Source organism: Pongo pygmaeus, chromosome 9, assembly GCF_028885625.2.
Source record: "Pongo pygmaeus isolate AG05252 chromosome 9, NHGRI_mPonPyg2-v2.0_pri, whole genome shotgun sequence".
In the NCBI taxonomy this organism is placed as follows: domain Eukaryota; kingdom Metazoa; phylum Chordata; class Mammalia; order Primates; family Hominidae; genus Pongo; species Pongo pygmaeus.
The window spans coordinates 71,121,993-71,145,201 of NC_072382.2; the positions used below are offsets into that span (position 1 = coordinate 71,121,993).

Genomic DNA, 23,209 nt, shown 5'->3' on the forward strand with positions numbered 1-23,209 from the left:
GTAAAACAATGTAAAATGTTTAAAGATTTTAACTGAGTGATATTTAACACATATTTAATAAATGGTACATGTTACTTTTTGAAGTCCAAACATTCAGCAAAATGTAGATAATTAATAAATACGGAATAAATAAATTTCTCTTTGTTTCTCAATTGCTTCAAACAATATTTGGATCATAGTGGATACTTAATAAATCTTTGTTAATTAAAATCATTAAATAATAAACCTCTAATTTATTTTTTGGATAAGTTTTATGGAAAGAAAGAAAGAGATGCTTCTGCAATTGCTGGAGATAGCTTATACGTGCTCTTTCACTTCCCAGAAACAATCTAACTATATCGGGGAAAAAGAAAAAAATTAAACAAATAGACAATTGAAAGGTGATGAGGCTGGCAGGTTGGTGAGATTTTTCCTTGTTGGCCCCCCAATACTATCTTTATCTATTTTGCAGTCTACTTAAATTATTTCAGAGAGTGAGTTTTGCAATTACTAAAAGAAAATATAGGTAATATGTAAATTATTTAATATTTCACATTTTTTGTGATGCAAATATTTTCTTGAAGCAGAGATTAATTCAGACAATAAAAAGCCCTTGAGCTTTGGATGATGAGAAGGCAAAGCCACTCTACACTGACACTTGTCCCCTGGTAACAGAGATAGAAGGCTCTGGAAGCCTAGAGTATTACATGTTGGAGTTACCAGTGAAGGGCAGAGACAGAAAAGAGTATTGAAATAGTCCTATGCAAAATAATGTGCCAAAGAAAATCTTCACCTTTACATAAATAATTGTATTTGAGTAGATAGAAGATGTATAGATACATAAAGTTTTATGTAAAGAAAATAATTATAACATTTCTTAGAGAGTTTCATGTAATTTCAAGTTGTTAAGAAGAGATGATGGTTCAGGCTTAGGGAGGTAACAATGCCTATTTCTAGGTAATGAAAATTAGAGGGTATATGTTGGCACTTGATATTAATACAAGAGATGTGCACATGGCAGAGCATGGTAGGTGAGAAGAAGCTTTGATAGGAAGTGCTGAGAAAAAGACCCATGAATTCAAAAATAAGGTATTAATTTTGTTAGAGAATGCACAGGACAAGGTATAAGATATGATTGGGTTTTGAGAAGACACTGAAAGTTTGAAAAATTAGGTTGAAAGAATTTTGAGCCTATATGAGAAGAATCAGACTACAAAAAAACTAACCTGGAAAAAAAAAAACAGCCAGTGGATTTCAAAACTAAAGAACATTTCAGTCAAACTTGTCTTCTGATTATGACCAGAATGACAGCACTCACTGTGGATCCTTTCTTTTTTTTTTTTTTTTTTTGACAGTCTCTCTCTGTCATCCAGGCTGGAGTGCAGTGGTGTGACCTTGGCTCACTGCAAGCTCTGCCTCCCGGGTTCATGCCATTCTCCTGCCTCAGCCTCCTGGGTAGCTGGGACTACAGGCGCCTGCCACCACGCTGGCTAATTTTTTGTATTTTTAGTACAGATGGGGTTTCACCGTGTTAGCCAGGATGGTCTCGATCTCCTGACCTCGTGATCCACCCGCCTTGGCCTCCCAAAGTGCTGGGATTACAGGTGTGAGTCACTGTGCCCGGCCTGTGGATCCTTTCTTTATGGCTAATGTAGATGAAGTCTAGTTTTAAAATTCTTTGCTCTGCATTAAATAATTTTTTTTTTACAATTTCAATTGGTAAGTCACAGAAAAAGCACATAATGCTGAGTAACAAACATAAAATATTGTTGATCCAATAGTCATGAACCAGAAAAAAGCCATCTAATCCATTTAATTTTGCCCATTGAAAATGATTAAGACATGGAGAAACAGAACCTGATGTTTGTCTTTCAGTGACTTTGGTAAAGGAGACAGAAAATTAGAGAAGATTAGTTAGAATAGAAAACACAACATGATACACTCCTAAAATAACTAAAGTATATTTTCCTAAAATTAATTAACATATTTTTAATTTTTAATTCATCAAGGCTCAACAGAGAATAGAAGATGAAACAGCAAATCTACCACTTGATTCTGCTGAACGAATCATGCTGACATTCAATGGCTCAGTCTTCATGCCCTCTGCGTTTATACTAATTGGGATTCCTGGTCTGGAGTCAGTGCAGTGTTGGATTGGGATTCCTTTCTCTGCCATGTATCTTATTGGTGTGATTGGAAATTCCCTAATTTTAGTTATAATCAAATATGAAAACAGCCTCCATATACCCATGTACATTTTTTTGGCCATGTTGGCAGCCACAGACATTGCACTTAACACCTGCATTCTTCCCAAAATGTTAGGCATCTTCTGGTTTCATTTGCCAGAGATTTCTTTTGGTGCCTGTCTTTTTCAAATGTGGCTTATTCACTCATTCCAGGCAATTGAATCAGGTATCCTTCTGGCAATGGCCCTGGATCGCTATGTGGCCATCTGTATCCCCTTGAGACATGCCACTATCTTTTCCCAGCAGTTCTTAACTCATATTGGACTTGGGGTGACACTCAGGGCTGCCATTCTTATAATACCTTCCTTAGGGCTCATCAAATGCTGTCTTAAACACTATCGAACTACAGTCGTCTCTCACTCTTACTGTGAGCACATGGCCATTGTGAAGCTGGCTACTGAAGATATCCGAGTCAACAAGATATATGGCCTATTTGTTGCCTTCGCAATCCTGGGGTTTGACATAATATTTATCACCTTGTCCTATGTCCAAATTTTTATCACTGTCTTTCAACTGCCCCAGAAGGAGGCACGATTCAAGGCCTTTAATACATGCATTGCCCACATTTGTGTCTTCCTACAGTTCTACCTTCTTGCCTTCTTCTCTTTCTTCACACACAGGTTTGGTTCACACATACCACCATATGTTCATATCCTCTTGTCAAATCTTTACCTGTTAGTCCCACCTTTTCTCAACCCTATTGTCTATGGAGTGAAGACCAAGCAAATTCGTGACCATGTTCTGAAAGTGTTTTTCTTCAAAAAAGTAACTTGATCATTAGTGACTCCTATAGAGATTTAGGGTTTGTTCTAAGTAAAAACCTAAATGTAATGAAAGTCACAGATCAATATTCTCAAACTACTAGCTCAACACATACCTGTAATTCTAGCTATGCCTCACTTTTTAGTATTTGCTTTGAATCTATATTTTGATAAATTTGGAATCATTTATCAGTGTCTTATCTACTTTATCTGAAATACTTATCAATATAAAAATAATATGAAATCAGTAATACCAATATCTACAACATAAAACTTATGTAATGCAACCAATGACTATAAACACCAAGGAATTTACACAGGAGAGAATGCAAAAAAAATTGAAAAATATTAAACATATTCACAAATATCATTTTTAGGAAAATAAAATCAGTGATCTGGGCTTACATATCAAATATCCTTCTAGAACCACACAATTTTATTGATTTTTACCTAACTTGAGTTTTACTCAAATTTGGAAGTTTAAGTTCTAAAATTGAACATACAAATTCTATTACCCACTGAAAGCATCTCGAGTACAGAAACTATATCTTATTTACACTTTATCAGCAATACAGAGGACAATGCCTGAGAATTCTTAGAATCTAAGTAAAAATGACATTGAATAATGAACAGAGTGAACATTTTCTTTGTGTCAATTAATGGTATTCAAAAGCCACAAATTTGGAGGCTCTAAGTAATATGCAATCTTACCATACAGAAAACCTGCATGCTAGAGATTTTATTCTAATATTATCAGGGTAAAAGAAAGGTGAAGACTTGAAATAATCATTATGCAAACCTGAAATAATATATTAGCTAAACACAGAACTGGCATATAAGAAACCACCTCCTGAATAAGGACTTTAGTCAAGACTTAGAACCAAACAAATTTTTTTTTTTCCTTAAGAATCAAGTTGACAGAGAGAGTCATCTGAGTCACTAATTTTGAAAAGATGCATGGTCAAAGAAAGAAATAATACAGTAAAATGTTCTGATGTAAAAAATCATATCATTCAAGAGGCAGACATAGATACATATAATTTTGGGGAAAAATCTTCTCAATAATGTAGAAATAACTTTAAGTCATAATTTTTTTTTAGTAAAGTTTATGTAAACATTAACTATATTTAGAAAGAATCAAAAATACATGACAAAAGATAAAACAACATGTTAGTTGATAGGCAGACATATTAAACATTGTTGAATTAGATAAGCAAAACTTAATAACAAAATAACCATTTTAATTCTGGATTAGAGCATTAAATATTTCAGTAGTTGTGCCATTAATAACGCAGAATGAATAATTAATGAGGAATCATTCTCCCAAAAGAAAAAAAAATCATAAATTCATAAAATCAAAAATCATAAATATATGAATTCTTTCAGAAAAGTTAGTATACATGAAGGATAAAGAATGAAGATAATAAGTAAGTGATACTCCTAAATAAGAAACCAAAACAAACAATATGATGATAACTACAGATTAATCGATCATTAATTAATTATTAATAAAACAAACAATATGATGATAACTACAGATAACTACAGAATGAAAAAACTGTATTTCAAAGTATCTGGTATAAAAATGCACCAAATTATATAAATGAAAATGGACAAAACACCCATATTGGAAAAAATCAACAGAAAATAAAAATTTCAACATAGGTCTATCAGAAAAAAACACATTATATATCCTAAAAGACACATTTTTTTTTCATTCTCTGGAGTATGAGGGAAGACAAACAACAACAACAAAGATCTTAAAAATGCACATTATCTAATGGAAAAAAATTAAATGAAAAATTTGTGTCATAATTAGACTGTGGGTTGGCATTTCAAGCCATTTAAACCTGTAATTAATAAAAAGAACAATTACAGTGCATAATAATATTACTAGTTTCTGAAACAATGTTGTCCCTGTCCAGTGTTCTCTGCTAAAGAAACCCCAGCTGAAGCAATTTCCACATGGAGTACAGCACCTGGTCCAGCTGATTTCAGCTAGGTACCAGTCAGCACACAGATCTGTTTGACTTCTTGGTTGCTTTTTGGTCTTCTTTACAGGTCAAATTTGTTCCATGCTGAAGATCTGGGTTCATATTACCTTTTTTAAGGTATAAAAAAAGACCTGGCCTCAAAATGAGGTTGTACACATAGTTTCTGAGAGTCTGCTCCATTGCTCTTCAATTGAGGACTCTGGCTAATTGGATGCAGAATCCGAGGTAAAGGACAGCCACCTACAGCAGCTAGAGGGCTGAGATATGAGTCAGACTGATATGCCCTGACTATGATGCAATGAACATTTTTAAAAGAGAAATTTATTCCAAGAATAAATTGTTTGAGGGCTCGAAGGGATTGCCTTAAGTTACAGATGGCTAAATAGGTATCCTAGCTAGGAATCAAAAAGGTCTGAGTTTCTCCATTACCCTTCCTTTAACATTCTACATACCCCTAGGCATGTTATTTCCTCTTCTCTGCAATGGGGCTAACCATACAAGCCTCAGAGACTTGTGAGGAATATGTGAGAAAAGGCTCACCAAGCATGTAGCACAGATCCAGGCTAAAACACACCTTAAACATGTAGGCCCAGGTGTACATACTCTGAGAATTAAGATGCAGAGAAAAATGATTTCAGGATTAAGTGCAAAGAGACGAAAATGAATGGAGCAGAGTGCCGGGATAGCTGTGTGGCTGATGATCCTCTAGCTAGAGCTAGGTCAATGTCTTTGGGCAGAGCTGTGTGTAACATTCTCAGAAGCATGCTGAGACAACAGAATACCTTGGTGATCTTTATTCAATTGTTTATTTTTACTGAGATGGAATTCACATGCCATAATATTTGCAATTTTAAAGTATGCAATTTGATGATTTTTAGTGTATTATAAAGGCTGTGCAACCATCATCACTACCTAATTGAAAATACTTTTGTCATCCTAAAAAAAAATCTATACACATTAGTAGTCACATCCTATTACTTCTGCTCCTCCCATCTCCAGTCTTAGCAACTGCTAATCTCTTTTCTGTTTCAATGGATTTGTCTGTCTGGACGCTTTATATAAATAAAGCATTACATATGTGAACTCTTGTATTGACTTTTTTTCCAATTCTTTTCAATTAATTCTTATATTAATGTAATATTTTAAATGTTCATCCATGTACCATATATCAGTAATGCATTTCTTTTTAAGGCTGAGTAATATTCCATTATATGGGTATGCCACATTTTATTCATTTATTCATCAGTTGAAAGACATTTACAATGCTTCCACTTTTTGGCTATTGTTAGCTTTCATTAAAAAACATCACTAAAAGACCCATTTGATGTTATTTGTCATACATTTAAAACCAGTCTTATCAACATTTTTGTGTATTTTTCTTCAGTAAAATTCATTTGCAGGGAAGAAGGAATAGACAAGTGTACATTTAAATTCAAAGATGAGATGAGATATGATGAGACCAGATGAGATAAAATAGTTGAATAGCTAGCAAAGAATGAAAGCAAGATCATAGATGAACTGTGAAAGAAATGGAGCACAGCAGAAATAAGATGAGATCAACAGATTTAATGTGTACATTTAATGTATCTGTCAAATTGTTGTCAGAATGAGGAAAGTGAACTGGTAAAAATACAAAGAAAAACATTAGAGATAATACTCTCCAGGTATAGGATATTGATTATCTCTGGAAGGAGGGTGGGAAATATTGTGAAAGTGCAGAAGAAGTGTGATTCAATTGTATTGAACCTTCCCTCAAGAAACAGTGTGATGGATTACATGGATTTTTTAGTTATGCTTTATTTATTTTTTATATTTTTTTATTGTATAATATATTTGGCAAAAAAAGATAAGTGAATATATTCCTGATGTAGTACTTGGCAAACAACTTAGTTTAACAGAAGTTAAACAGTATTTTTATATTCATAGTAAAAATATCTCCTAATGTGTTTTAGTTTCTTTAGCAAATATTTATTAAGATTATTCCATGCTTTAAGAACTATGATTAGAATTTAGGATAAAGGAATGTTCATGAAGGCAATGACCATAAAGGTGCAGCCCTGTTTCTTACATTCATTCTATGTGTAAATATGATGTTTGTAGAATTTTTAAAACTTAATTATTGCCTTGTTTTTTCAGTTTCAAAGAGATCTATGTTAGATTTTCCTACACTGTAGATTTTTCTTTTTTCCTTGGGGATTGATCAATGTACTCTTTTTTTTTTTTTCTTTTTTAAACTTTATTTTTGGTTCAGGTGGAACATGTGTAGGTTTTTTACCTGGGAAATTGCATATCACTGGGATTTGATGTACAAATGATTTCATCAAACAGATAGTGAATGTAATACCCAATAAATAGTTTTTCAACCCTCACCCTTTTCCCACCCTCTGACCTCAAGTAAATGCTGGTGTCTATTGTTCTCTTCTTTGTGGCCATGTGTACTCAAAGTTTATCTTCCACTTACAGGTGAGAACATGTGTTATTTTGTTTTCTGTTCCTGCATTAATTCACTTAGGATTATGGCCTCCAGGTGCATTCATGTTGCTGCAAAGGATATGGTCCCTTTCTTTTTATGGCTGTATAGTATTCCATGGTGTACATGCACTACATTTTCTTTATGGAGTCCACCATTGATGAGCATCTAGGTTGATTCCATGTCTTCACTATTGCGAATAGCATTGTGATGAACGCAGAAGTGTATGTGTTTTTTCGGTAGAATAATTTACATTCCTTTAGGTGTATATCCAGTGAGGAGCTTGCTGGGTTGAATGGTAGTTCTGTTGCAAGTTCTTTGAGAAATCTCCAAACTGTGTTCTACACTGGCTAGATTAATTTACATTCTCACTGGCAGTGTATAACCATCCTTTTTTCTCTACAACCTCACCAGCATCTGTTACTTTTTGACCTTTTAAAAATAACTATTCAGACTGATGTGAGGTAGTATCTCATGGTGGTTTTGATTAGTATTTCTCTAATGATTAGATGAGCATTTTTTCATATGCTTGATGGCCCCATGCATATCTTCTTTTGAGAAATATCTGTTCATGTTCTTTGCCTACTTTTTAATGGGGTTGATAGACCTTTCTTGGATGCATATTTTGCAAATATTTTCTCCTATTCTATAGCTTGTCTACTTACTCTGTTAATAGTTTTTCTTGCTGTGCAGAAACTTTTTAGTATAGTTATATCTATTTTTGTTTTTGCTGCAGTTGCTTTTGGAGCCTTCATCATAAAATCTTTGCCAAGGCCTATGTCCAGAATAGTATTTCCTAGATTTTCTTCTTGAGTTTTTATAGTTTGAGGTCTTACATTTAAGACTTTAATTAATCTTGAATTGATATTTAAAGGATGTTCTATTCAGTAAATGGTGCTGGGATAACTGGATAGCCATATGCAATTTTCTGCATCTGTTACAGAAGATTGTATTGGCTAGCCAGTTATCCCAGCACCATTTACTGAATAGGACATCCTTTACCAATTACTCATATTGTCAACTTTGTTAAAGATAAGATGGTTGTAGGCATGCAGCTTAATTTCTGAATTCTCTAACCTGTTCCATTGGTTTATGTGTCTAATTGTGTACCAGTACCATGCTGTTTTAGTTTCTGTAGACTTGGAGTATAGTTTGAAGTCATCTGGTGTGACTCCATGACTTTGTTCTTTTGCTTGCTATTGTTTTGGCTATTCAGTCTCTTTTTGGATTCCATATAAATTTTAGAATTTTTTTTCTAATTATGTGAAAAATGGGGCTGGACTATGTCAAAGGAATGAAAAATGAGGCTGGTCTGTGAATGCCTAGTACCCTGTGTGAAAGCCAAGCTAAAAGTCAGATCTTGGGTAAATTTTTGTTCTCCATCAAAAATTTGCATTTGTACACCCACTTTTTGTAACAGATTCTTTTTATGCTAATTCCTCAAAGAAGGTGCTTCTACTGCTTTTGAAGACTGGACAGTGTTCCCTGGATTTACCCAAAATTGTACATTTAGCAGGTGAAATTTGGAAACTCAAGTGCAGCTACCTAGAAATCTGGAATGAGATCACAAGCTGGCTTAAAAGTGTTTGAGATTCCCTGAATCTTCTTTGTCTGTCAGAATATGCAGTACATTTTCTTTTATCTGTGTGTTCCATTTCTCAAAATTTGGGCCAATAAAATATTTAAAATGCAAAAAAAAAAAAAAAAAAAAAGAAAAATGTCATTGGTAATTTGATAGGAATAACATTGAATCTGTAAGTTGCTTTGGGAAATATGGCCATTTCACAACACTGATTCTTTCTATCCATGAACATGAAATGTTTTATGATTTGTTTGTGTCATCTCTGATGTCTTTGAGCAGTGTTTTTTAATTCTCATTGTAGAGATCTTTCACCTCCCTTGTTAGCTGTATTATTAGGTATTTTATTCTTTTTGTGGCTATTGTGAATGGAATTGCATTCTTTATTTGGCCCTCATCTTGGATGTTGTTGATGTGTAGAAATTCTACTCATTTTTGTACACTAATTTTGTATTCTGAAATTTTATTTCAGTTGTTTAGTAGTTCTAACAGCCTCTGAGCAGAGACTATGGGATTTTCTAGGTATAGAATCATATTGCGGGTGAAGAAAGATAGTTTGACTTCCCCTTTTCTTATTTGGATCCCTTTTGTTTCTTGTTTCTTTTTATTGTCGATTGTTCTGGCTGGGACTTCCAGTACTTTGCTGAATAGGAGTGGTGAGAGTGGGCATCCTTGTCTTGTTCCAGTTCTCAAGGGGAATGCTTCCACTTTTTGCCCGTTTAGTATGACATTGGGTGTAGGTTTGTAATAGGCAGCTTTTATTATTTTGAGGTATGTGCCTTTAATGCCTAGTTTGTTGAGGACTTTTAACATGAAGGGATGTTGAATTTTACGAAAAGCTTTTCTGTACCTATTGAGATAATCATGTGGTTTTGTTTATAGTTCTATGTGATGAATTACATTTATTGTTATATGTATGTTGAACCAATCTTGCATCCCAGGAATAAAACCTACTTGATCTTGATGGATTAGCTTTTTGATGTGCTGCTGGATTTTGTTTGCTAGTATTTTGTTGAGGATTTTTGACTCTATGTTCATCAGAGATATTGACCTAAAGGTTTCTTTTTTCCTTGTGTCTCTCCCAGGTTTTGGTATCAGAACAAATCTGGTCTCACAGAATGAGTTAGGGATTAGTCCCTCCTCCTCAATTTTTTGGAATCATTTTAGTAGGATGGGTACTAGCTCTTTTTTTATACTTCTTTGTAGAATTTGACTGTTTATCTGGTCCAGGGCTTTTACTGGTCGATAGGTTTTTTATTAGTGATTCAATTTTGGAACTTGTTATTGGTCTGCTTAAAATTTCAATTTCTTCCTGGCTCAATATTGAGAGGTTGTATGTTTCCAGGAATTAGTCCATTTCGTTTAGGTTCTCTAGTTTGTGTTGTTCTGCATTAATTAATTTTACATAAGGAAAAATTAAAAGCCAAAACATATATGCATTTTAAATTAAATTCTGTATTAAAGATATTTAAGAGTAGGGAACTTCTTGGGATCAAGAGATTGTTAAAAAAAAAAGCTTGTGATTTACTTTTCTAGGAAGGACTGCTCTAATTTTCTGTCTCTTAAAATAGGACAAAAATCATCTGTCCATAATTGATTTTCTTCCCTTTCTCTTAGCAAGTCTTATTTCTTATAGGGATTACTGTACTCTCAACCCTGTTCTGCCTACCACTTCCAAACACACTTCTTTCTTGGATCACTGAAATGCCTTCTGGAAATCCTTTGATGGTCAAGAGTAAATATAAGATACAATATTTGTTTTGTTTTTGATTCCCTTTCCTTACCAAGCATACAATAACTCTGTCCAATTTGTTCAGAGATGAAATGGAGTCTCAATCGATGCATTGCCTTATTTTAGTGTCCTTTTTCTTTGTCAAATAAGTGAGAACGAGATAAAGCCTATCTCTGGGGCTCTGAGAGACAGGGATGTGTTTTACTAACAGAAGATGCTTCAACACTGCCATCTCCTGGCCATACTAGATACGCCAGGCCCCCAGGGAATTGAGGAAGACGCTAACCCTTAGAAATGGCTGGCTTTAAACTTCCATCTTTGCCCTAGGGAAAAAATAATATCTCTCAGGATTTGAGAAAGGCTAATAAAACTCTGGTAATCAGGGAAAATTATGTTACAAACCACAAATATTACATAGCTGGGACCAGCAAAGAGCAACCTTCCTCTGTGCCGGTCACTTCTCACTGCTGCTTCTGGATATTAAGTTATAGTTAGGAATGTGTACAGCTCAAGTGGAGGTGAAACAGTACATCTTGAAGTACAAGTACAAGTGCAGCTAATGAATGTAGACTCCAGAAAAAATCCAAATCATAAACATGAAGAGTATATTTTTGTTAGAGTCTGACTTTGAAATTCTATGAACTACAATTAAAGAACAATAATGATAAGTTGAAGAATCTACTTTGGAAGATTGAGATGTTAAGGGCAGTTAGGAGCCTGCTATTGGAGAAGTAATTTAGACCTGCAGATGTTTTACTTGAAAGAGAGAAGGATCATGAGTGTGTAGGGAAGTTCAAACTATCCCTCTGAAGGTTGAAGTCTACGTCTGTTAAAATGAATCAACAAAAGACAAATTAACAGGAAAAAGACATAGAATTTTATTAACATGCATAAGCATGGAGAAATCTAAGGAGAATGATTACCTGATAACTCCATTAAGCACAGATGCTTATATATCCTTCTTTATAGAGGAGGGGAGAGATTGAATGGGACCTGAGAAGAGACAATAGTTTGAGATGAAGTTCATCTGGGCTCCAGGTGTGGTGTTTAATTTTCAGTGTCTTCGTCTGTAATATGAGTTTTAATCTTCTCTGGTTAATGGAATTTCAGGGAAGGGATTGAAGGCAATTGTGTTTCTTTTTAGGGGTCTAGTGTCTAGGTAGATAAGGGAACTTCAGAGAATAACCTCATCCCATGCTTTGGGAAAGACAAAGAAGTGAAAGACAGGAAGGGCTGGGGTATGTCAGAGAAACCTTGCGGTTGCTTCTTTAGTTCAGAATGTTAAAGTGCTATATTTAGGGATATTGGTTTTCTGGGCTCTAACAATGTAATGATCTCCAAAACATTCCAGAGTTTAAATCTGTAATTATTATGGTGACTAGGGGCCAGGGAAGAACACAGAATAATATTTGGATGTGATGACTTGAGTTATGGAGAAATATTAGAAATGCTTAGCACACCACTTATAAAATTTATAGATCACCTTGATTTAGACCTAGACAACTAATCACTTGCATAACCTCTCTGCTCTCACTTAAAAAAAAATCATTGATGCATAATATTGTGTTACCAGCCCTGCAACTGAACCATAGTTATTTGCCAGTATATGGTTACTAGAAATTGTTAAGTGTCCCAGCCACAGCCATTATATTGCAATCAGAATTTTGTTTTGGATGTTTCTCTATTTCTGCTGCTTCCCAAGGCACTTCCACCTCAACATGTTTGTCAGTTATTTCCCATTGAATTTCTTGGAGAATTTTCAAATAGTCTCATCCCATAATATTTTTCTTATGTCAACTTTCCCAGAAGATAAAAGAAAAAAAATAGAGCTTTCGACTTTCCTTCAGCAGTAAGTAGCCTGATTTCTTTTTTTTTTATTATTATACTTTAAGTTTTAGGGTACATGTGCACAACGTGCAGGTTAGTTACATATGTATACATGTGCCATGTTGGTGTGCTGAACCCATTAACTCGTCATTTAACATTAGGTATATCTCCTAATGCTATCCCTCCCTACTCCCCCCACCCCACAACAGGCCCAATGAGAACACATGGACACAGGAAGGGGAACATCACACACCGGGGCCTGATTTCTATGTAAGGGTTATATCTGTTCACACTGCCTCCATATGGAGATCCAGGCTTCCAAACTCGTTAACTAAACCTCACCTCTAACTAATTCAGCATCTTCTTCATGGTTTCCCTGATGATACAACCTGAGGTTCCTCTTCTCCTAAACCAGGTACTCTAAAATCTCCTTAATTTCAAATTTATATATACATATAAATAGTTTAAATATGTCTTTACCCTCCAATGCATGGAAAAATCCTGGTGTGAGAGGTTTAGGGTGCTTATATGAACTAAAGAGTTTTTGTATAAGGCTTGTCTCCTGTATCAGAATTGCTATGGTAATACACCAAAATTATGTGACTGTCATTGTCTACTGAATGGAGTCTGAGTCTTGCAGCAGTGTCATATTTGAAAACTTGGGGCTAAAGCTATAACAAATGTTTGTATTTCTCTGTCTAAAATATAATTCCAAATATAAATATTTGTATTCCTGCTTTCCATGATCAGGTTAGAAGAGGAAAGAGAAAATGGAGTTGGGGAACAAGGAAAGCACCACTAGGCAGGTTGATCATATTGGCCTCTTCTCAGAAATGATGTCCAAAAGTCTTCACTGAGTGTGGCCGGATGATTTTGCTAAAGTATAAACTGGTGAACCTTTCTATGGGTCTTTATTTTGGCATTTTTTCATTCATTAAAAAAAAGATAAGTAAGCTGATGGAGTTGGTTCTCCTAATTCTGCTATTCAATAACTTTGTGATTGGATAAGCATAAAATATATAAAAGTACAGAGAATCACAGCTTGGCAAACTTTCTCCCCTTTCTAAGAAGACCCCCGAATGGCCCTGCCTATTACAAATGGTACCTTGTTCATGCCCTTTGTGCTGACATTTATTGGGATCCCCGGTTTTGAATCTGTACAATGCTGGATTGGGATTCCATTCTGTGCTATGTACGCCATTGCTCTGATTGGAAATTCTCTACTTTTGATCATCATCAAATCTGAGCCAAGCCTCCATGAACCCATGTATATCTTCCTGGTCACATTAGGAGCCACAGACATTTCACTTAGCACCAGCATTGTGCCCAAGATGCTTGGTATTTTTTGGTTCCATTTGCCAGAGATATATTTTGATGCTTGCCTCTTTCAGATGTGGCTCATCCACACATTTCAAGGCATTGAATCAGGAGTCCTGCTAGCCATGGCTCTGGACCGCTATGTAGCGATCTGTTATCCTCTGAGGCATGCTATAGTATTCACTCAACAGCTAGTCACTTATATTGTAGTTGGAGTGACATTGCGGCCTGCCATTCTGGTAATTCCATGCCTATTGTTTATAAAGTGCCATCTGAAACTCTACCGAACCAAGTTAATATCCCACACTTACTGTGAACACATGACCCTTGTGACTTGCCACTGAAGATGTTTACATTAATAAGGTCTGTGGTATCCTTGGAGTATTTATTGATGGTGGGCTTGACTTCATTTTCATCACGCTCTCCTATATTCAAATATTTATCATTGTCTTTCACTTGCCTCTGAAAGAGGCACGACTTAAGGTATTTAATACATGTATTCCCCATATATATGTCTTCTTCCAATTCTATCTCCTTGCTTTTTTTTTCATTTTTTACTCACAGATTTGGATCTTATATCCCATCATATGTACATATTACCTTGTCCAGTCTTTACCTACTGGTCCCACCATTCCTCAACCCCTTTATCTATGGGATAAAGACCAAGCACATTAGAGATAAGGTAGTAAAAATATTCTGTTCCAAAGATGAGGCTTGAAATTTGATTGAAATAGTTTCTTCATAAAGATAATAGCTCACCTATTACTAGACCTATGAGATCCAGTCAGTGGTTTGGGGTATCATTATGATTGATGAATAAATTAATGTGTCTGTATACACACACCTACAAACATATATATACACATATATATTCATATTTCTGCAAGCATTTTTCTAGGTATATTAACAGAAATGAAATTGCAGTATAAAAAGTTTGTTCTGTTAATTTTTGATAAGTATTGTTATTTCATTTTAGACAATTCCAGTAGCTCATACTTCCATAAGCAAAATTCAAGTACTTGTTTCCCCATGTTATATTATTAAAATTTAACCAAAAAATTTAAAAAAGGGGGGAGGAGCCAAGATGGCCGAATAGGAACAGCTCCCATCTATAGCTCCCAGCGTGAGCGACGCAGAAGACGGGTGATTTCTGCATTTCCATCTGAGGTACCGTGTTCATCTCACTAGGGAGTGCCAGACAGTGGGCGCAGGTCAGTGGGTGAGTGCACCGTGCGCCAGCCGAAGCAGGGGCAAGGCATTGCCTCACTCGGGAAGTGCAAGGGGGTCAGGGAGTTCCCTTTCCAGGGGTGACAGAGGGCACCTGGAAAATCGGGCCACTCCCACCCGAATACTGTGCTTTTCCAATGGGCTTAGGAAACGGTGCCCCAGGAGATTATAGCCTGCACCTGGCTCAGAGGGGCCTATGCCAATGGAGTCTCGCTAATTGCTAGCACAGCAGTCTGAGATCAAACAGCAATTCGGCAGCGAGGCTGGGGGAGGGGCGCCCCCCATTGCCCAGGCTCGCTTAGGTAAACAAAGCAGCCTGGAAGCTTGAACTGGGTGGAGCCCACCACAGCTCAAGGAGGCCTGCCTGCCTCTGTAGGCTCCACCTCTGGGGGCAGGGCACAGACAAACAAAAAGACAGCAGTAACCTCTGCAGACTTCAATGTCTCTGTCTGACAGCTTTGAGGAGAGCAGTGGTTCTCCCAGCACGCAGCTGGAGATCTGAGAACGGGCTGACTGCCTCCTCAAGTGGGTCCCTGACCCCTGACCCCCGAGCAGCCTAACTGGGAGGCACCCCCCAGCAGGGGCAGACTGACACCTCACACGGCCGGCCAGGTACTCCAACAGACCTGCAGCTGAGGGTCCTGTCTGTTAGAAGGAAAACTAACAGAAAGGACATCCACACCAAAAACCCATCTGTACATCACCATCATCAAAGACCAAAAGCAGATAAAACCACAAAGATGGGGAAAAAACAGAGCAGAAAAACTGGAAACTCTAAAAAGCAGAGTACCTCTCCTCCTCCAAAGGAACGCAGTTCCTCACCAGCAACGGAACAAAGCTGGACGGAGAATGACTTTGACGAGCTGAGAGAAGAAGGCTTCAGACGATCAAATTACTCCGAGCTACGGGAGGATATTCAAACCAAAGGCAAAGAAGTTGAAAACTTTGAAAAAAATTTAGAAGAATGTATAACTAGAATAACCAATACAGAGAAGTGCTTAAAGGAGCTGATGGAGCTGAAAACCAAGGCTCGAGAACTACGTGAAGAATGCAGAAGCCTCAGGAGCCGATGCGATCAAATGGAAGAAAGGGTGTCAGCCCTGGAAGATGAAATGAATGAAATGAAGCGAGAAGGGAAGTTTAGAGAAAAAAGAATAGAAAGAAACGAGCAAAGCCTTCAAGAAATGTGGGACAATGTGAAAAGACCAAATCTGCGTCTGATTGGTGTACCTGAAAGTGACAGGGAGAATGGAAACAAGTTGGAAAACACTCTGCAGGATATTATCCAGGAGAACGTGCCCAATCTAGCAAGGCAGGCCAACATTCAGATTCAGGAAATACAGAGAATGCCACAAACATACCCCTCGAGAAGAGCAACTCCAAGACACATAATTGTCAGATTCACCAAAGTTGAAATGAAGGAAAAAATGTTAAGGGCAGCCAGAGAGAAAGGTCAGGTTACCCTCAAAGGGAAGCCCATCAGACTAACAGCGGATCTCTCGGCAGAAACCCTGCAAGCCAGAAGAGAGTGGGGGCCAATATTCAACATTCTTAAAGAAAAGAATTTTCAATCCAGTATTTCATATCCAGCTAAACTAAGCTTCATAAGTGAAGGAGAAATAAAATACTTTACAGACAAGCAAATGCTGAGAGATTTTGTCACCACCAGGCCTGCCCTAAAAGAGCTCCTGAAGGAAGCGCTAAACATGGAAAGGCACAACCGGTACCAGCCACTGCAAAATCATGCCAAAATGTAAAGACCATCGAGACTAGGAAGAGACTGCATCAACTAATGAGCAAAATAACCAGCTAACATCATAATGACAGGATCAAATTCACACATAACAATATTAACTTTAAATGTAAATGGACTAAATGCTCCAATTAAAAGACACAGACTGGCAAATTGGATAAAGACTCAAGACCCATCAGTGTGCTGTATTCAGGAAACCCATCTCACGTGCAGAGACACACATAGGCTCAGAATAAAAGGATGGAGGAAGATCTACCAAGCAAATGGAAAACAAAAAAAGGCAGGGGTTGCAATCCTAGTCTCTGATAAAACAGACTTTAAAACAACAAAGATCAAAAGAGACAAAGAAGGCCATTACATAATGGTAAAGGGATTAATTCAACAAGAAGAGCTAACTATCTTAAATATATATGCACCCAATACAGGAGCACCCAGATTCCTAAAGCAAGTCCTGAGTGACCTAGAAAGAGACTTAGACTCCCACACATTAATAATGGGAGACTTTAACACCCCACTGTCAACATTAGACAGATCAACGAGACAGAAAGTCAACAAGGATACCCAGGAATTGAACTCAGCTCTGCACCAAGCGGACCTAATAGACATCTACAGAACTCTCCACCCCAAATCAACAGAATATACATTTTTTTTCAGCACCACACCACACCTATTCCAAAATTGACCACATACTTGGAAGTAAAGCTGTCCTCAATAAATGTAAAAGAACAGAAATTATAACAAACTATCTCTCAGATCACAGTGCAATCAAGCTAGAACTTAGGATTAAGAATCTCACTCAAAACCGCTCAACTACATGGAAACTGAACAACCTGCTCCTGAATGACTACTGGGTACATAACGAAATGAAGGCAGAAATAAAGATGTTCTTTGAAACCAACGAGAACCAAGACACAACATACCAGAATCTCTGGGATGCATTCAGAGCAGTGTGTAGAGGGAAATTTATAGTACTAAATGCCCACAAGAGAAAGCAGGAAAGATCCAAAATTGACACCCTAACATCACAATTAAAAGAACTAGAAAAGCAAGAGCAAACACATTCAAAAGCTAGCAGAAGGCAAGAAATAACTAAAATCAGAGCAGAACTGAAGGAAATAGAGACACAAAAAACCCTTCAAAAAATTAATGAATCCAGGAGCTGGTTTTTTGAAAGGATCAACAAAATTGATAGACCACTAGCAAGATTAATAAAGAAAAAAAGAGAGAAGAATCAAATAGATGCAATAAAAAATGATAAAGGGGATATCACCACCGATCCCACAGAAATACAAACTACCATCAGAGAATATTACAAACACCTCTACGCAAATAAACTAGAAAATCTAGAAGAAATGGATAAATTCCTCAACACATGCAATAAGAAATGATAAAGGGGATATCACCACTGATCCCACAGAAATACAAACTACCATCAGAGAATATTACAAACACCTCTACGCAAATAAACTAGAAAATCTAGAAGAAATGGATAAATTCCTCAACACATACACCCTCCCAAGACTAAAGCAGGAAGAAGTTGAATCTCTGAATAGACCAATAACAGGAGCTGAAATTGTGGCAATAATCAATAGCTTACCAACCAAAAAAAGTCCAGGACCAGATGAGTTCACAGCCGAATTCTACCAGAGGTACAAAGAGGAGCTGGTACCATTCCTTCTGAAACTATTCCAATCAATAGAAAAAGAGGGAATCCTCCCTAACTCATTTTATGAGGCCAGCATCATCCTGATACCAAAGCCTGGCAGAGACACAACAAAAAAAGAGTATTTTAGACCAATATCCTTGATGAACATTGATGCAAAAATCCTCAATAAAATACTGGCAAACAGAATCTAGCAGCACATCCCAAAGCTTATCCACCATGATCAAGTGGGCTTCATCCCTGGGATGCAAGGCTGGTTCAATATACGCAAATCAATAAATGTAATCCAGCATATAAACAGAACCAAAGACAAAAACCACATGATTATCTCAATAGATGCAGAAAAGGCCTTTGACAAAATTCAACAACCCTTCATGCTAAAAACTCTCAATAAATTAGGTATTGATGGGACGTTTCTCAAAATAATAAGAGCTATCTATGACAAACCCACAGCCAATATCATACTGAATGGGCAAAAACTGGAAGCATTCCCTTTGAAAACTGGCACAAGACAGGGATGCCCTCTCTCACCACTTCTATTCAACATAGTGTTGGAAGTTCTGGCCAGGGCAATTAGTCAGGAGAAGGAAATCAAGGGTATTCAATTAGGAAAAGAGGAAGTCAAATTGTCCCTGTTTGCAGATGACATGATTGTATATCTAGAAAACCCCATCGTCTCAGCCCAAAATCTCCTTAAGCTGATAAGCAACTTCAGCAAAGTCTCAGGATACAAAATCAATGTACAAAAATCACAAGCATTCTTATACATCAATAACAGACAAGCAGAGAGCCAAATCATGAGTGAACTCCCATTCACAATTGCTTCAAAGAGAATAAAATACCTAGGAATCCAACTTACAAGGGAAGTGAAGGACCTCTTCAAGGAGAACTACAAAACACTGCTCAAGGAAATAAAAGAGGATACAAACAAATGGAAGAACATTCCATGCTCATGGGTAGGAAGAATCAATATCGTGAAAATGGCCGTACTGCCCAAGGTAATTTACAGATTCAATGCCATCCCCATCAAGCTACCAATGACTTTCTTCACAGAATTGGAAAAAACTACTTTAAAGTTCATATGGAACCAAAAAAGAGCCGGCATCGCCAAGTCAATCCTAAGCCAAAAGAACAAAGCTGGAGGCATCACGCTACCTGACTTCAAACTATACTACAAGGCTACAGTAACCAAAACAGCATGGTACTGGTACCAAAACAGAGATATAGATAAATGGAACAGAGCAGAGCCGTCAGAAATAATGCCACATATCTACAACTATCTGATCTTTGACAAACGTGAGAAAAACAAGAAATGGGGAAAGGATTCCCTATTTAATAAATGGTGCTGGGAAAACTGGCTAGCCATATGTAGAAAGCTGAAACTGGATCCCTTCCTTACACCTTATACAAAAATCAATTCAAGATGTATTAAAGACTTAAATGTTAGACCTAAAACCATAAAAACCCTAGAGGAAAACCTAGGCATTACCATTCAGGACATAGGCATGGGCAAGGACTTCGTGTCTAAAACACCAAAAGCAATGGCAACAAAAGCCAAAATTGACAAATGGGATCTAATTAAACTGAAGAGCTTCTGCACAGCAAAGGAAACTACCATCAGAGTGAACAGGCAACCTACAAAATGGGAGAAAATTTTCACAACCTACTCATCTGACAAAGGGCTAATATCCGGAATCTACAATGAACTCCAACAAATTTACAAGAAAAAAACAAACAACCCCATCAAAAAGTGGGCGAAGGACATGAACAGAGACTTCTCAAAAGAAGACATTTATGCAGCCAAAAAACACGTGAAAAAATGCTCACCATCACTGGCCATCAGAGAAATGCAAATCAAAACCACAATGAGATACCATCTCACACCAGTTAGAATGGCAATCATTAAAAAGTCAGGAAACAACAGGTGCTGGAGAGGATGTGGAGAAATAGGAACACTTTTACACTGTTGGTGGGACTGTAAACTAGTTCAACCCTTGTGGAAGTCAGTGTGGCGATTCCTCAGGGATCTAGAACTAGAAATTCCATTTGACCCAGCCGTCCCATTACTGGGTATATACCCAAAGGACTATAAATCATGCTGCTATAAAGACACATGCACACGTATGTTTATTGCGGCATTATTCACAATAGCAAAGACTTGGAACCAACCCAAATGTCCAACAATGATAGACTGGATTAAGAAAATGTGGCACATATACACCATGGAATACTATGCAGCCATAAAAAAGGATGAGTTCATGTCCTTTATAGGGACATGGATGAAATTGGAAATCATCATTCTCAGTAAACTATCGCAAGAACAAAAAACCAAACACCGCATATTCTCACTCATAGGTGGGAATTGAACAATGAGACCACATGGACACAGGAAGGGGAACATCACACTTCGGGGACTTTTTTGGGGTGGGGGGAGGGGGGAGGGATAGCATTGGGAGATATACCTAATGCTAGATGACGAGTTAGTGGGTGCAGTGCACCAGCATGGCACATGTATACATATGTAACTTACCTGCACATTGTGCACATGTACCATAAAACCTAAAGTATAATAATAATAATGATAATAAAAAATGGGAAAAAAAAAGAAAAAAAATTTAAAAAAGTCCATAGTTTTATTACTTAAAGTCACATGGTTTTATTTTGAGTTTATTTTTAATTCACACTGGATTTTGTTTTTGTGCAAAAAGTGAATTACACAGCTTAACGGAGGAAACTTAATAGAGGAAACTCTATTTTGCTAAATAGAGTTTGTATTAAGCAATTTATTATCTTTCCATGTTATTCTGTGTTTTTTTCATTTAATATATTACCACAACTTTGTGTATTTTTTCATGTCCTTATTTTCTGACTGTCCTTATACCACCATGCTTTACTAGTTTAATTATTAAAGTCATAGAATACTTTGATGTTGTAAAGAACAAGTATTTTTTGACATTTTTGATTGCAGATATTAATTCTGGAGCCAAACCTAGTTGTTTACTGATAGATTATTTTCCTGGAATTTTCCCTGAAGAAAAATTAGGTAATAAAATAAGAATTAGTACTCCCTGAGATGTTTCTTTAGCACTTGTAATATTTATAAACAAATGTATGGGATACTAAAGTACTAATTTTAAACCTTATTAGACAACTTTAGTGAAATTTCCTGCAACAACCTTCTGTTAAGAAAAGCCTATCCTCCTTTCTCAACTTTTCTTTAATGATGCCCCTACACCATCATGATGTGACTTTGTTTTACTCAGTTCAAAGTTATCCAACAGCACAACACACAAAAATCAACTGGAACAAAAGATGTAAATTTAGGCTGCCATTATTATTTAGCTATCAGAATTTGATAATTTATTTCCCCAAGTCTTTCATTTATTTTCTTAAAACAGAAATTACACCTTTTCTTTCCACTTGCCTTCCACAAACACCCACCATTTGACCCACCCACCCACAATAGTGTAGCTGGATGCTGCCAAAAGAGATAAGTGAAAGCACATTATAATCTGCAAACTATGATTCAGAGATTTTGCCTATCTAAATCCATTATTCAGTCAAACCAGCTTCCGTTTGCATGCTTAGGGTCTAGAATAATAAAACAAATAATTATTTCATACCAAACTAAGTAGTGTTATATGATATGTCAATATTTAAATCCTCCATCTAATTATTGGCTTCTAATTTCTCCATATCTCTTATCTCCCCTTTTCTTTAATTTTTAACTTCTTTCAGATTATTATTTTTAAGCTTTTCACTGAAGTATATCATACAATTAGAAAAGTGCACCAATCCTAAGACTACATTTTTCTCTCCCCTCACCTCCCCTCCCCTCCCCTCCCCTCCCCTCCCCTTCCCCTCTCTTTTCCTTGAGCTCAAGTCTCACTCTATTGCCCAGGTTGGAGTGCAGTGGTGCAGTCATGGCTCACAGCAACCTGAACTGCCTGAGCTAAAGGAATTCTCCCACCTCAGCCTCTGGTGTAGCTGGAACTACAGGTGCATGCCCCTAGGCCCACCACCTAAGTTTTTTATTATTATTTGTATAGAGGAGCTCTCTTTATGTTGCTCAGGCTTGTATAGACCTTCTGGGCCCAAGCCATCCTCCCGTCTCCACCTTGCAAAGTGCTGGGATTACAGACGTGTGCCACTGCCATGAATTTTCAAATAATGGGCAGACTGAGCCTAAAAAGCATCCAGATCAAGAAACATAACACGACCAGCAAAGCAGAAATTCTCCTTCACTTGTTTCCTTGTCCCTACCCACGTTAGATAACCACTATCCTGTTTTCTATTACCAAGATAACTTTGCTTCTTTAGAAATGTACATAAATGAAATATTGCAGCAAATTTTTTTGCTTCAAGTTTAGGTTTTGAAGATTTATCTATATTGTTGCATATAAAAATGAGGTATTTCTTCTCATTGTGTTATAATATTCAACTTTATGAATACACTACAATTTCTTTACACATTGTATGCTTTTTTGTGGGGGGGCTAGATAATACATAATATTTTGCTATCAAAAGTAGTGTTGTTGTGGGCATTACTTTACATAGTATTGATAGTATATGGCTGTATTTGAAGGAGTGTATGTATAGAATTAGAATTGCCAGATAATATGATATTCCTAAGATTCATATTAATACATCTTGATAAGTAT

At 36.6% G+C, this 23,209-nt stretch overlaps 2 protein-coding genes across 2 annotated transcripts; both read left to right on the forward strand.

Moving 5' to 3' along the window:
• Positions 1–2,048: 2,048 nt before the first annotated feature.
• LOC129007701 (olfactory receptor 52A5) lies at positions 2,049–2,999 on the forward strand. Its single transcript, XM_054438886.2, has one exon. It carries the CDS (start codon positions 2,049–2,051, stop codon positions 2,997–2,999), a length of 951 nt encoding a protein of 316 aa, XP_054294861.1.
• Positions 3,000–13,667: 10,668 nt separating this feature from the next.
• Positions 13,668–14,580, forward strand: LOC129007702 (olfactory receptor 52A4-like). The gene is given in 2 exon segments (XM_054438887.2): positions 13,668–14,236; positions 14,238–14,580. Coding segments are annotated over 2 exon segments (912 nt in total).
• Positions 14,581–23,209: the final 8,629 nt, after the last annotated feature.